A 16,348-nucleotide genomic window follows, 5' to 3' on the forward strand; every position below is an offset into this window, starting at 1 on the left:
TGTAGATGATCTCTTGATCACTGGTAGCAATGTGACTTTAGTAGAGGAAGCTAAGAAGACTTTGCATAATAACTTTAAGATGAAGGACCTTGGACTCTTAAAGTTCTTTTTGGGAATTGAGGTCATGAGGTCAGACAAAGGGATACTGCTTAATTAGAGGAAATATATGTTAGAAATAATATCTAATACTGGCTTAAGTGGTGCTAAACCCGTTGCTACACCATTGGAAGCTAAATTGAAGCTCACCACTGTGGATTATGATGAGCATGTCGGAGTACAAGGAGATGAGATTCTACAAAATGTTGATATTTACCAGAAGTTAATTGGGAAGTTGATTTATGTGACCATCACAAGAACTGACATTTGTTTTGTAGTACAACTGTTGAGTAGTTTATGCAACATCAAAAGCAATCACATCGAAGCTGCCATGAGACTTGTAAGGTATCTTAAAGGTTCACTGGGAATGGGAATCCTTATGAAGAAGGGACCAGTTGACCAGCTTGAAGCATTTTGTGACTCTGATTGGGCTTCATGTCCCAATACAAGAAACCTGTGACTGGTTATGTGTTAAAACTAAGAGATTCATTACTGTCTTGGAAATCAAAGAAACAACAGACTATCAGCAGATGTTCTGCAGAGGCAGAGTATAAGAGTATGGCAGCAGCATCAACTGAGATCACATGGATGGTTGGTTTGTTACAAGAACTGAATGTGCAATTAGCAGGACCAGAAAAATTGCACTGTGACAGCAAAGCAACTCTTCAGATAGCAGCAATTTTCATATTTCATGAAAGGATCAAACATATTAAATTGGATTGCCATTTTGTGAGAGAAAAGATCAAGAGTGGACTGATTGCACCGTAATATATACCAACTACTTTGCAACTGGCAGACCTGATGACTAAAGCACTTGGAGGTGCACAACATCAACTGTTGTTATCCAAGCTTGGAGTGTTTGATGTCTTTCACCCTCCAGCTTGAGGGTGAATACTGGAGATATAGGGGTGCAAAGTGTAATTAGACTAGACTATAGGGTGCCTTTGTACAGAGCAGTTAGTTACTAACTAACTGCTTGAGCACCGACTTGATTAGAAGATAAATATTTGATATGAGCATTGTATGATTCATACAGTTCAATAGAAAATATTTCTCTCTCTACTCCTTCCATAACTGCGTTCCACTCAACATAGTTAGGGTTAGCAGCCATGTAAATTGAGCTTGCATGAATTCATTTTAGCACTCAATTGAGCTTAGATTAGCATTTAATTTGCTTAGACGTACTCAGACTTCCCCCTCGCTAAATCACTTATAAACCAAAAAGTTCTCTAGCACATATCGTGGAAATATAGAATGGCATCCACCCCTATGTTATGCACCTAGTCACACAAAATAAATGAGAACAAATCTACAAGAACTAAACTAACATGATTTTCTTTGGTGGGCAATTAGCAATAAGACAATAGAGTGCAATTTAGTGCAGCTCATCTTAATTTGCCAGGATAGTTTAGCTTACGAGCGACATGCCCGACATTGACGTTATGCCCATAACAGTGCAAGCAAATACAATACTGGACTCTCCTTCAATACTATCTAAACAGCAAAATACAACTTCTAATAAAAAGGAAACAAAAACTAATCAGAAGAGGCTAATATATCTAAAGCTGACCTAGCGCGCTACTAACCCCTCTCCAAACACCCAACACTGATTAATTTGACGCCCTGTTATTACTCATGATCAATTTAGAAGCTCGGATACACATTAAGCCAATTCAACGAACACCTAACCTGCAGTTTTGGGGAGGTCGCGGTTCAATGTTTGTTGCACAACTTGGAGCTTGATGACAGCAAGAAACGTAGGGACTTTATTTCTTTCCAATCTTTTCCATTTTTCATGCAAGTTTTGCCTTTGGTTTTGTATGTGCTGAAGTATTTCTATAACATAAAATCGATCATGCACATTTATCTAACTTCAAATCGGATGTATTAATCAGGTGTTCCCGAATATGAAACCTTGATCTAAGCATAGGGCACATTAATTATCCACCTCATTTGACATGTCTGCAAGTACTCAAAGTTAGAGCGGTTAGCTAGATTTTTTGACATGTCATCATATCAAATTGGTTTAGTTAATTACAGTTTATGGCGGTTAATACCGTACGACATTAACCTGGAATTACTGCTATTTATAGTGAAAATTGAAGTTATACTCCCTCCTCCTCCAATTATTTTTAAGATAATATAGTAGAGTGTTATTATATATGATCAAGGGAGAGAAATATTTTTATTTGTTTAAAAGAAATGTCACACCCAAAAAAAGAAAGCAAAAGACAACAAGAAAGGCTAAAAAACGACTCGCGTTTTCAATTGTCGGTATAAATAGTCCTTACCGCCTTCCATTTGACTTAGCTCTCTCTTACCAGTTCCATTTCAATTACACCTTAATCTTCTTTCTTTTGTGTAAAGACTTCTCTCTGCATTCTTGGAAAAATGTCAATTCCAGGTCATTCTTTTCTTCATTCTTCTGTTTTTTTTTCCTTTTGAAGTATTCTTGCAAAGGTTCTTGATTTTCTTGGAAATATTATGTGAAATTTCAGATGATTTGGATTTGGATATTCAGAACTTGTTGATTTGTGAAACAGCAGAGCCTTCATCGGATATGATTGTGTCATTGTTCAGGTACCGGAAGGAGTGGTTGTTTTGGGCACTTAATCAAGAAGAATCTGAAGCCAAAGGCGGTATTCTTGCCGATGAGATGGGTATGGGCAAGACTATTCAAGCAATAGCGCTTGTTCTGGCTAAACGCGAATTAAAGAAAGATTCCAGTATATTTTCTTCTTCACCAAGTACTTCCCAGAAACTCCCACTAGTAAAGGGAGCCCTTGTAATATGTCCGGTGGTTGCTGTCCAGCAGTGGATAAATGAGATAAATCGATGCACCATTGAAGGAAGCAATAAAATTCTCATTTATCTTGATTCCAACAAGCTTAACCACAATATTGAAGAATATGATTTTGTCGTCACTACGTACTCTATTGTTGAGGCGGAATATAGGCCCAGACAATCAAATCATCAGCACAGCAAGAACTCAAAACCTCAGATAGAAATGTTGGACCAGAAAACGAAATCTACAGAAAAATTGAGTGAAGATGTGTCCAGGAGAAAGTCAGTTTTGCATTTTGTGAAGTGGGATCGCATCATCTTGGATGAGGTAAGTCATATACATTCACAGATTCATGTATTATGTTGTTGTTTTCCTTAATTGCATTCTGTCTCTGTAGTACCTGAGGTTTGAGAACATTCTTTGTTTCTTTGAGATTATGCAATTTTTTTCTTATAAATACCTGTTTTTCAAGTCTCCATGTTATTAGAGTTGTAATTGTGGAGATTGGTATGGTGAACTTTTAATGATCTACGAGGGTTACGAAGAAAGCTATGCAGTTAAATGCTGAATAATCTGCTATCAGCTATGGTTGTTATTAGAGTGTGAAGAGTCTTATGGTGGCTAAGAAGAAACCTATACAATTAACTGCTGAATAATGTAGGTGAGAGTACCTACATACCGCCATGATGTTTCAGCTATTAAGACTTAGCAAAATGTAAGAACACAAAATGTATCTCTATCCTAGAGTTCTTTGCTTTGGTCATCATGTGAAAAATTATCTGTCCTAAAGTTCATTGTTTTGCTTAACTTCTCATCTTGGGAAATTTCATCTTCAATTCTAGTTTACCATTTTCTATCTTTATGGTGGACATGGACGTTCTGTTCGCTCTGTTGCTATTGAATAATTTTGCATGTGGTTTGTAGTTTGTGCCTGTTCTAGTCATCGTGTATCCGTGTTGGTGGTAAAACATGAACTAGCTGCTGAGAGTAAATTCCTGAATTACATATGTACAAAATATTTTTATCTGCAATGTTTTTACCTGATTGCACTTCTGTGGCATAGGCTCAATATATAAAAGATGCACACTACAACACGGCAAGAGCAATTCTTGCTTTAGAATCTTCTTACAAGTGGGCCTTAACTGGTATACCCCTGCAGAACCATATCGGAGAATTGTACTCATATGTAAGTTAACTTTTTCAGGTTTAACGTTTTCCAGAACCTTTTATTGTTGTGAGGTTATTACATTCTTTACTTTTGCACAGGTCTGTTTCTCACAAGTTACGCCTTACTCTTATTACCTTTGCAAAGATTGTGATTGCAGAGCACTTGATTATAGGTAGACATAAAGTTTCTTTCTTTAAGTCTTGATTTCTATCCCTGAGGGTGAAAAGATGCAATGGCTCAAAATCTATTTTACTTATTCTTTGCTACTCAACCAATGTTATTGAAATGGTTCAATAACTGTCTGAAATCGCCTATATAATGTTCTTTGATAAATGTAATGCACTACAGCTTCTCAGCAGGGTGCTCACATTGCCCCCCAAACGCGCACGCCACTTTCTCTGGTGGAATAGAGTAAGTTAATGATTAATATACATACTTTTGAGGCTTCATCATATTGCTAGCATGGTAAAGTTGAAATATCTTCTCTTTCTAGTATATTGCAAAACCTTTAGAATCAGTTCAATCCAATGCGGTTGGTAGAGATGCGATGGTTTTGTTGAAGCACAAAATCCTGAAAAGCCTATTGCTAAAACGTACCAAAAAGGAGAGAGTTGTTGATCTTTCACTTCCCCCGAAGACTGTAAGTCTGTCTTACACTAATGCCCTATGCTTCAATTTCATAATAATCTTCTCACCGGTGTAGCTTATTACTTATTTTTGGATTCAGGTTACTGTGAGAAAAGATTCTTTAGACGAGGATGCAAATTACTACTACCAATTCATGTTAAAAGAAACCCTCGCAAAATTGGCTAAGTATGCTCTCTCTGACATTTTATTTTCATAAATAGAGCTCTGTTTGCCTGCAAGTTCCACTTTGCTTGTCTCTTGCGCAGCAAATTTGCTGGTCACACTAAAGTAGCGTTTTCCCATAGAATTTATTTCATGGGATTGGCTCAGTTTTGTTTTCCTTTTTGGGTTGCATATCCTGTTTTCTTGTCTTATGCATAAAGTACTTGCATGTGATGTGTTTCAGACATTTACTTGTTCTTAAGTAGTTTTGGAACATATTGGGTTAGTTTCTATGTATACTAAATATGTAAGATCTTACAAGTCTTTTTCTTCCCATAAAATTCTCAATCATTTGTGTCATTACCTCGCCTACAAAAAGTACGAAGAGGATATTTTTATTTCTAACTGTATTTTTTTTCCCACGTTGTATTTTGTGTAGATATGCTCAAGTTGGACCTCTAAGGAAGAACTATCCCTCTTTAAATAAACGCGTACAACAGGTACTAAGACAATGTTGTATAAATGACATGCGTGAAACCTGCATATATATTTATTGTACTGCAGCTTCTTTTATATTTTTATCTTCTATTTCCTATTCAATTTTCTGGTGTAATTTCACATAAATCTTTTTTTGTTGCTTCCTGTCATTTGCAGGCATTGAATCATCCTTTCCTTGTGGAATTTTCTGACACCTATTATGGGTGTTGGAAAACAGATGCTGGTTGTGGTAAGCTATCATGTAGCTTATGTCACCGTAACGAGGAAAATTCAGTAGTGAGTTTGTTTACCTCTATGGACCTCCTTCCCTTTTTATTATACTTTGAACACGTAAAAATGCTTCTATAATTCTTATGATGGCACCTCACTGCAGGTTACTTCATGTGGTCATGTGTTTTGCATGACGTGTTTTCGAGACAAAGTTGGAAGTTCATAAAGAGTGTCATTCCCTTCATGTGTTAAACCCCTTGAGTCCAGCACAGATAACGATAAGCGGCATTTTATTACTAAACCTACTGTCAAAGTGTTTAAGTCCACAAGTATATTGAGCAAAATTAAGCTCGCTCCTTTCCGGACAAGAACTAAAATAGAAGCTCTGGTATGCAATTACATTCTACACTATCATCATATTCTCCTCAGTTTGCTTTTCTTCTTTTCCTTATGTGTTTCTTTCCTTTTCACAAATAGAGCAAGGAGTGTCATGCCACTAATTGATTCTCACAGTTATACCATCTAAATGACCAGATTTAGAACTAATATGATGTTCTAACCCAAGGGGTGTGAACTCATGATCTTGTATCTCTATTTATGTGCTTTTGCATTGGCGAAAACCCAACTATTTTTGTGAATCTAGTTGTGCCCCACTCACCTGAATAAGTGAGGCCTATGCATTAATTGTATTCCCCATTTCAAGTATGAAAGAATTGAAGAATCTAAATCTTATCAATTTGATTGACGTTGCGCTAGTGTGCTTAACTCTTTGATCTACTTCAATAATATTGCTACAGTATCTCTACTTTGATATTACGGAACTCCATCATGAATTTCAAAGTGAATGGTGTCTGCTAAATACATGCTTGATGTTCATTTCTACTTTTTTTTTTAAATGTAGAGAGAAGAAATTAGGCTCATGTTTGAACGAGATGGTTCTGTAAAAGGAGTAGTTTTCAGCCAGTTCACATCTTTTTTGGATCTGATACAATATTCTCTTCAGAATGTAAGATATAAAAATATTTTTTGTTCTTCCTTCCCATATTCCCCTCCTTTTTTTCTTGTAAGTGTGTAACAAAAAAAAAGCTTTCAAATGTGTTTTTGGCAGTCGGGCGTCAAATGTGTTCAATTAGTCGGATCCACGTCTGCTTTTGTAATGGATGCAGCAGTTACCAGATTTACTGAGGATCTAGATTGTAGGTTATTGCTTACAAGCTTCAAAGCTAGAGGTGTTAGCGCTCAATCTTACAGTTGCATCACATGTAAGGGATCTATTTTCTTTCTCCGTGAATGTTGACTCTGGTAACCATTTCAGATCCAAAGACTTGTGGATATCTAGTGTCGCATTCCTGTTTCTCTTTAGATCTCCTCTTATGTTGTTCACTTGATATATTTCAACTTCACTTCTATTTGCACTTAAAGAACCATTATGACTTGTAATCATCTATTAAAGAAGTACATGATATGTGGCTCATCTCTTGACCTATGCTAGGTTTTCTTGATGGAACCTTGCTGTAGAGCAGCAAGCCCAAGATAGAGTCCATCGAATAGGGCAGCATAAACCAGTCAGGTGTGTTTTGCATTCTTGTTTTTTTATGCCCTTGAATGGCTCTTATTTTTGTCTTCTCATTACTAGGATTGTGAGATTTATTATCGAGCCTACAATGGAAGAGAAGATCTTAGAGTCACAAGAGAAGAAGAAACATCTTTAAAGGCAAGTGTCTTTTCCTTTTAGTCATTTAGATAGTTGCATATGTGTTGTGATAAAAATATATATGTTTCCTTCAGTTGCAGAGGTCTCCAGAAGGTGCAGGAGTCAAGTAATTTTCTAGTAGATAGTAGAACTGATAGTTAAGACAAGTTGAGAGCTCAAAAAACCTTTTTGTTACATTCCTTCTTTGTTCCGACAAAACCTGTCTGTTACATTCCTTCTTTGTTCCGACCCTCCCTTCCTCTGATCTTTCTCTTGAAAACATTTTCCCATAAGTGTTTGTTTTTCCTCTACATACTGAACTTCCAACTTTTCAGTTGCGGGACAGTCGGTGGTTCTTGAGATGGGTTAGGAAAGCTAACAAAGGAGGACTTGGCATCCCAGTTTTATCCTCACTTTTGATATGTTCTATTTCTTCTGTTTGACAAGCTAATTGACATATGCTTTGCTTTAGCTTCTAGCAAAAATTTTGTAGAAAGTGTTCTGACATTTTCCCTTAGGGTGTACGCCTTTTGATTTGTCCATAGTGAGTTTATGTTGCTTCTGCATCATAGTTGATAAGAATCGCCTTCAACAGTCAATTATAAATAGTTCTAATTGTTTCCAAAGGTGTCCTTCCATTTTAACTTCACTTACATGAGAAAAAATGCATTTGAATTCATATGTGAATTTCATCATTAAGAGAATAAATTTAGATTGCAAAATGGGATGGTGTTAAAGATAATTATCTGGTAGCCTGAATCACCAATCAGCAAATGTACAGGGATTGTTATGTTACAACATAGTGGATTTGCTTGAACTTGTTTTGTTTCTCTTCTTTTTATTTTTATATTTATTTTTTAAAACTTTTTTTTATTACATAGGGATAGGGGAAGGGCATTACAACGTGGGGATTCAAACCCTCACCAACAAGGTGAGAGTTCAGGTAGTCAACCAGCTGAGCTACTAGATCCCTACTGTTTTGTTTCTCTTCTGCTTTACTGTCAATGTATTTTTTAATTTTTTTTGTTTTTCTTAGCAAATACATCCTTACATCACCGGCCACTGTCAATGTATGAACTGCATATTGTATCATTGAAAGCCATTTGGTAGTTCAAATAACAAGCAAAAGAGTGTCTATGCTCTATAGCAAATTAAAAAGCACCAAATTTGATCTTGGTTTTATTTCAATAAGATCATCAATATACAAAATAAATTGGAATAAGTGCAAAAGAACATGACACATGTTAGCAAATCATTCACACGAAGGTAAGTACACATACAGACACAAAATCGTTGCTCTTAGCTATTTACAACTGCAGAGTGCTTCCTAATTTCGCCAACAGAGCCGTTTTTATTTGTAGGCAAATTCACTAGTTTTTGTTAAAAATAAAACGGAAAAAGGGCCAAATATACCGCTACCCATGTTGTTATACTTTCGGTTCAAATTTACCTCGCCCATTATAATTTGGCACAAGTTTGCCCTTAATTTTAACATATGGACACGTGTAAAACTCAGAATCAAATGAACCACTCAATTTTAAATAACCGATTTCCTTAGAAACCGACCCGTTTAAACCGACCCGAAACCCTTTAATTAATTTATTTTCTCTTCTTCTCTTTTTCATCCAAACTCCAATGATGGAAGATCCTACTTGAATATGGGTTAAATGGGCTGTAGCTATATAATGTCTAAGATCTTAACTTAAATTTTCAATATTATCTTAATCAGACAATTTAATCTTAATCAGATAATTTATGGCTATACATTATCTAAGATTTATTTTAGATCATAAATTTCAAAAAGAAATATATATATATATATATATATATATATATATATATATATATATATATATATATATATATTAAAACTGTTCCAGTCAAATAATAACACCTAAATTCGGACGGATTAAGTATTTCCTATCCGATTTAAGTAATAAAGGTACTACCGTACTAGGTAGCAAGCATAGCGTTTTATACGTGAGACAGAATGTTAAATCTGCATCAACCCCAACTTCTTTGTATCTTTTTCTAATTAACTTCTTTTGGTTTTCTGAGATCGTTGATTTAATTTATATTTTCAAATTTGAAGATATTTATTTGAAGTTGTTATTTTTATTGACTTAACTGTCAGGCTTAATTTTAGATGCCTGATTCGAACTCTTCGAAAAACTCACCTTTATTTAAAACGCATTATCCAAATAATCTCACAACACATTACAGATATATCTAGAGTTCACCGAAGTTACCTAGCGTAATAATTCACCAAGTATTTGTCTAATTTTGATGCATTATGAGCTGACAAATCGTTTAAACTAATTAAAATAGTATTCTCTTTATTCATCAAGATTAATCTTTCTTCATGGTCGTCAGCTACAGAATATGGACAATTCCTTAACCTTAATCGAAAAAGTTCAATACAATTTGTTCTCCCACTATCCAGCTAATATTTGTCAGCATATATGTGCTACAGGAGACAACTTGACGAAAAATCATACTATTAGGTGAAGACTAAATTAAAGTTGATAAAGATAATTAGAGACTTGGACAATACAAGAAAAGTACCTACAAGTTGGAATTATCTCGCAAAGATACTGAGATTTTTAACAATATCTGAAATGTACCTACAAGTTGGAACTTACATGTCAAGAAAACGTGGATAATCCTTGTGTTGCAAAATATCTCGAGTCACCCCGTCAAAGCAAATGCAAGATGTTACTAACAAAATGAGTTTCTTCTTTTTTGTTTCCTGCCCGGTGTTCGGTACCTGCGCATTGAAGCCCGATCAAATGCGGATAGTGCACTGCAGGGTACATTTCTGGGGGCTTAAAACCAAGACCTCTTATTAAAGGTGGAGGGACCCCAAGTCCCCAACCATCACACCACAACCCATGTTGGTACGTGCATTCCAAATACAATGAGCTAACTGCTTAAACAACCACTAAACTACTGGAAATAGGTGTAATGTAAGTCACTTATCTTTTGCTATTTCACTCAAAAAACCACTCAATCTAAAAAGTAATATATTGACACCTTATTTGTTAAGCCAAAACATAAAAATAAAAACATTAAACTCAATACATAGGCCTCATTTATTTGCACTTAATGGAGATCTGAATCTTAAGTGCATTTATTTATGAGATCCGACTCTTACTTATTCAGATTTAGCTCATTAAGTGTATTTGTTTTGTTTCCTTATAAAACCTCTTAATGGATCTGAATAAATAAGATCTGTAAGAGAGTCTTGTTCCATCAGACTCATAAAATAATACTCAAACCTTTGACGCCTCTGCCTTCTCTCCTCCACCAAAAAAGTTTCACATCTCTTGCAATTCTTTCTTAACCAAATACTAGTTTTTCCCTCTTGAACTGGTAAATTCTAATAATCTTTACAAGTATTTTGTATGATATCTTTGATATTCACAATATTTTTGGGTGTATTGATGTTTATCAACCTACTGCGTTTTTAAATATTTTTGTTACAAAAAAAGATTAACTCTTTGCTTAAAGTAATAAAAAAAAATTGGGTTTAAGGTTTAGTGGTGAGATTATACCCTGATATAAATTTATGGATTTATGGTTTAAGGTTTAGTGTTGAGATTATACCCTGATAGAAATTTATTGGTTTGGGGCTCCATGGTAAAGCACGTTTGTGATATTGGTGATGGCTGTCACTCCATTATAGATACTATATAGCAGCAGTACTTGTATATTAATCCCAACAATTCAATTTGAAAGAAAAGTCACTTTTCTTTTTCCTTTTTTCACTTGAGACTAATGATAACACTCCAACACTATATACAAAAGTTTAGGGGGCATATTAGAATTCCCTTTGTGTTGCTTATCAGAAAAAGCAAGATAAATATTCAAAATATTATTTTCTATCACAAAAACTACTTTTATTTTGCTGAAATGAAAATTTTATACTAATCTACTGATATAGTGTAATTTAAAATGCACATTCAGATATTGAAAACAAACAATCTTAATCATTCAGTGTTCAGATCTAGAGATCATATTTTAATATTCAAATGTTCATTTAGATCCAGACATCTAGATATTAATGCACATCTTAATTATTCAGATGTGTATTTAGATTCAAACGTTTTAATTTTAATGAAAACAAATACGGCAAACCAAAAACCTCCCATCTGACACAATACCTGACCCATAACTATCTTTATATGCTAAATAAAGGGATCATGGTACTGTCGAATAGCTTATTGAATGAATATTTTAAAAAGAAAATCTTTAGATCGATCAAGTGAAATAAAAATCACTTTCTGATATGATCCCAACAAGCTCAAGACCATTCACTCAGAGTCAAGCAAGTGAACTCCAAGATCTACAAGGTTGCAACTCTTGGCTAAGGATGAAATTCAAGGCTAAGGATGCAATTTAGGGCTATAATTTCAAGTCAATTAGACATGTGGAATGAAGGCCTCATGTAGGGGTTATTTGCGCAAAGTATCCCTTTTGGGCCTTTGTTGTAATAAGCTTTAGTATAAATAGACCGCTTAGTCTCTTCATTTACACTTAGCTTGAATATTGATAAAACTTGAGTGTTTGAGAGAGTATTTAGTATTTTAATATAGTTTGTTTGGTTGACTAAGTGTGATTTCTTAGTTGCTAAGTGAATCATTTCCATTGAATTCACATAGGAATGCTCATTTGTAGAATTCCAATGTTGAGTCATCTTTGAATTCAAATAGTATAGGTTTTTAGGATTGATTCCAATTAGAAGGGTTTGGATTTAGTATACCCAAATTTGTCCATAGAATCATTATTCTAAAGGTCTTTCTTCTATCCTCTAAACTTCTCAACCGCAATTCTCTTTTACTTTTCTAATTTTGGTTTTTGTTGTTTGAATTTCTAGTGTTTCTAATTAGGATCTCATCATTTGGTATCAGAGCAAGGTAGAGGGATTGTTCTATCAATTCTTCATCCTTGATCTACAAAAGCTTAAAAAAAAATCCAAAAATTAGTTGTTGTTTGTTGATTTTAATGTTATATATGAGTTTGTTGATGTGGAAAACCCTCAAATACGCAATTTGAAGTTGTTTGGAAGAGTTTTGAGGTTTTCACCATTGGAGGACCTTTAAAGCTTGAAAAATTCAAAAGTAGGTTTGTTGAGTGAGGGTTTAATTGGTCTTAATTACTATTGGGCTTTGTTCTCCTACTCAGTAGGAGTCTAAATCTGCAATTTGGAGGGAAAATGAGGTGATTTGGAGCTGATTTGGAAATTGGGTGTTCTTCATGTTCTTGAGCATCTTCATATCTTCAAAGTGAAGAAGAAGACCAAAAAGGGCAGTATGATCCAAAGAAATTCACCCAAGTTGTGAAAAGTTATATTTCCAGTCCAAAAAGGAAAGATCTTAGGTTGAGTGGGCCCATTAGGTAAGCAAATGTCAGAAAATCCGGCCCAAAGTTCGAGCAATCGGGTACAGAGACCCTCGCGTGAGACACACATCGCACGTCTAATGCGTGTGGCCCTTGCAGGTGTTGTACATGGGTTGTACGTCTAACGCTTGTGGACAGAAAGTTTACAAAATTTCAGAAATTTCGAGGCGCGTGTACTACACTTGCAGAGGCATAATTTTGCGCGATACACCCGCGACACAAGTCTCACATGGGTCCATCAGAGATTTTTCCAAAAACTTTTCTAAGTGTCCAAAATGGTTTGAATCTTTCCTAATCTATTTTATTTAGTTCTTCTAACTAATTGACAACTAGTAATCGATCTTACTTGTTGTTAACTAGTTCTTGAGTTCGAATTACATTTCGTGTCAATTTCTTTCAAGCTTTTCTCTTTTATTTCGTTGAAACTTTATTGGCTTTTGTCTGTTTGCTTTGAGTTATCCTTCTTTCATCTAAATAAGAATCCATTCTTCCACAAAGGATAAGTAACCGTGTGAATTTAATTGGTTAAGTGATTCATCAACAATTTTGAAAGAGGACGGGAGTGTGGTAAGAATTGAGAGTTCAATATGAGTGAAGTGAGGTTTTTACTACTAACATTGTTTGCTAGTTTTGCAGGTTATAATGTCTAATCAAGGAGAGCGTACTCAATGTAGGGAGGTTGACGAAAAGGATAGAGAGCTTGGAGATGAGTGTGGTGCAAGTTGAGACCTCAAGTAGAGTGGGCACTCCCTATTCTCAAGTTGAAGGAGATCGGAGTAAGAACACGGAGACTACTCCCACCCTTACACCCGGGAGAGTATACACATTGTGCTATCCCCCTACTACCTCCTCACCTACCCAAAGAGCTCCACAATACCAAACACCCACCTTCAAAAACACCAATCGACAAACCTATCCCTTAATGTACCAAACAACCCAATAGGAGTCAACACCACAAAGAACCCCGCAAAATATTCCACAAGCACCTCCACAAAATCAACAACAAGATCCCTTCTAAAACCAATACCAAAACCCGTTGGATGAAGTGGAGTATGGAGAGATGCCACAAGAAAGGTGGTGGAATGAAACACATCAAGGAGGAAGACGTGGAGAGATGGCTAATCGGGGTAGAGGAAGACAAAGGGGCTTTGCAAGGTTTCAAGGCCATGAGGCTAGGTTCCAACGTCATGAATACCGGGGGACAATTCAAGGTCATGAATACCGAGGGAGATGGCAAGGTCATGAGGCTCATAGGGATAATGAACGAAACTTGAATACCATCAAGGCGCCCCTTCCAAGGTTCAAGGGGAGTAGTGATCCAGAAGAGTTCCTTGAATGGAAGTTGCAAAGTGAGAGGATATTCCTCACCAACAATGTCTCGGAAGCTTTAAAGGCTGATATGCTAATAAGATCCTAATTAGAAACTCTAGAAATTCAAAAAATAAAAATAAAAATTGGAAAAGTAAAAGAGAATTAGGGTTGAGAAGCTTAGAGGATAGAATCAAGACCTTTAGAATAATGATTCTATGGACAAATTTGGGTATACTAAACCCAAACCCTTCTAATTGGAATCAATCCTAAAAACTTATACTATTTGAATTCAAAGATGACTCAACATTGGAATTCTACAAATGAGCATTCCTATGTGAATTCAATGGAAATGATTCACTTAACACCTAAGAAATCACACTTAGTCAACCAAACAAACTTTATTAAGATACTAAATACTCTCTCAAAACACTCAAGTTTTATCAATATTCAAGCTAAGTGTAAATGAAGAGACTAAGGGGTCTATTTATACTAAACCTTATTACAACAAAGGCCCAAAAGGGATACTTTGCGCAAATAACCCCTACACGAGGCCTTCATTCCACATGTCCAATTGACGTGCAATTATAGCCCTAAATTGCATCCTTAGCCTTGAATTGCATCCTTAGCCAAGAGTTGCAACCTCTAACCGTGATTTTCACTTCTATCCATCTTGCACTTCTAGCCACTTTGTGTAGTAGCCTTTCCTATCTCTTCCCAAGCTATCTCCCAAAGGTTGTACACTCGCGAGGCCTTCTCTTCAAGCTCCTCCAATGTTTCCCTCTTCATGAATAAGGCTTGTAGCTCTTGGAGTTCCCTTACTTGACTCTAAGTGAATGTTCTTGAGCTTGTTGGGATCTGTTGAAAAAAATAATAGAATATCTCAAAAATAATAATATTTGAAAATTCCTAACATTCCTAACGTCTATATATTGTAACAAATATTTGATATTGACTTGTCTTGATGGCTGATTATGGCAATTGAATTGATTCCCTATTGCCATTAACTATTATCCTTTATTTATTGGTATTAATTCTTGGCCATTAATCCTCCATTACCGTTGTAGCATACTCTCTGACCTTAAACTTTGATTGTGATCATCTGAGCCCTTCTTCACCTATATATACACTTGTACTCCTTCTCTTTTGGGAGATAGAACACAGACAAATTCTTTCACTCTTCATTTTCCTTTTGCTGGATTTTATAATATTATTGAAATCTTTGTTAATTCTGGCTCCTAGTTTTGTACTAGAAGAGCTTGTTGAATCTTGGGGGATACACCCATATAGGTTGAAATATCCTTAAGGATATTGTCTTAATTGACACGCCTCAAGTTATGAGATTGTTCAAGAATTCATGAGTACAGTGTTGTCATCAAGTATTATCCATAAAATTTCCAACAGAATCATATCACTTTTAGATATGTAATTTAGCTTGACTTGTTCCTCCCATTTCTCAGTGTACTTTTATATGCCAATTTGTTGTGAATCTGAATTTGGTCTTCTAGTTATCAATTTGTGGAGTAAGAAATGCTTTACTTACACAGTAGTTACGCTAAGGTGCTAGTAATATATCAAAAACTCTTTTTTTTTTTTTTTGCTTAAACAGATTTAATTTCATGTATTACTAATTGGTACAAAATGTGACTCTTCTCCTCATAGTTTGATTTGAAGGGTCATTAATTAATATAGTAGTCGGAGTCCGGAGCCTAAATGGCACAAATTTGGACCAAAATTTCCAAAAGGGGTTGTGGCCTACGCAATAAACCAAAATGGGTTAATCGTGTAGTCCTACACGATTTACCCATTTTTTAACTGCTTCCGTCTTTCCATCCGTGAAGTTTAAAAAAAAATAAAAAATTAAAGGGCAAATCGTATACCACTACACAATTTGCGAAAAATTCTTTTTGCAAATCTTGTAGATGTACACGATTTACAAAATTAATTTTGGCAAATCGTGTTCGTGTACATGTACACGATTTAACTCATCCCATGTCAATGAATTCAACGAGCAATTTTAGTTTAATTCAATGAGCAATATCCCACGTCAATGAAACTGTAACAATAACTTTTATGCCTTTAGCTAAACATTTAATCACTTTGTACAATAGACAAATTGCTATTACTCCCTCCGTCTCAAATTATTTGCCGTGATTACTAAAAATAGTTGTCTCAAATTATTTATCGTTTTAGAAGTTCAAGACAAAATTAATTTTTTTTTTTTCATTTTACCCTTAGTAAAATTTTGTTATTAATGGAGATGACATGCATATATAAGAGTAAATTATAATTTAGATATAAATAAGGGTAAAGTAGTCAAGACTCCCTCCTAATTAATATTTCTTAAGAGACGTGTAAAATAAAAAGGCGACAAATAATTTGAGACGGAGAGAGCATCGTA

General features: G+C 35.2%; 1 protein-coding gene and 1 pseudogene across 1 annotated transcript; both read left to right on the plus strand.

Annotated features, from left to right (window-relative positions):
• Positions 1-166: 166 nt before the first annotated feature.
• On the plus strand, positions 167-556 carry LOC132619525 (uncharacterized mitochondrial protein AtMg00240-like). Its single transcript, XM_060334406.1, has one exon. It carries the CDS (start codon positions 167-169, stop codon positions 554-556), a length of 390 nt encoding a protein of 129 aa, XP_060190389.1.
• A 98-nt stretch (positions 557-654) lies between these two features.
• Positions 655-13,365, plus strand: LOC132619526 (ATP-dependent helicase rhp16-like; annotated as a pseudogene).
• The last annotated feature ends 2,983 nt before the right edge of the window (positions 13,366-16,348 follow it).

This window comes from Lycium barbarum, chromosome 11 (genome assembly GCF_019175385.1).
Source record: "Lycium barbarum isolate Lr01 chromosome 11, ASM1917538v2, whole genome shotgun sequence".
In the NCBI taxonomy this organism is placed as follows: Eukaryota; Viridiplantae; Streptophyta; class Magnoliopsida; order Solanales; family Solanaceae; genus Lycium; species Lycium barbarum.

Coding starts and splice junctions, on each gene's coding strand:
- LOC132619525 (XM_060334406.1), top strand. CDS start 167: ATGTTAGAAATAATATCTAATACTGGCTTAAGTGGTGCTAAACCCGTT.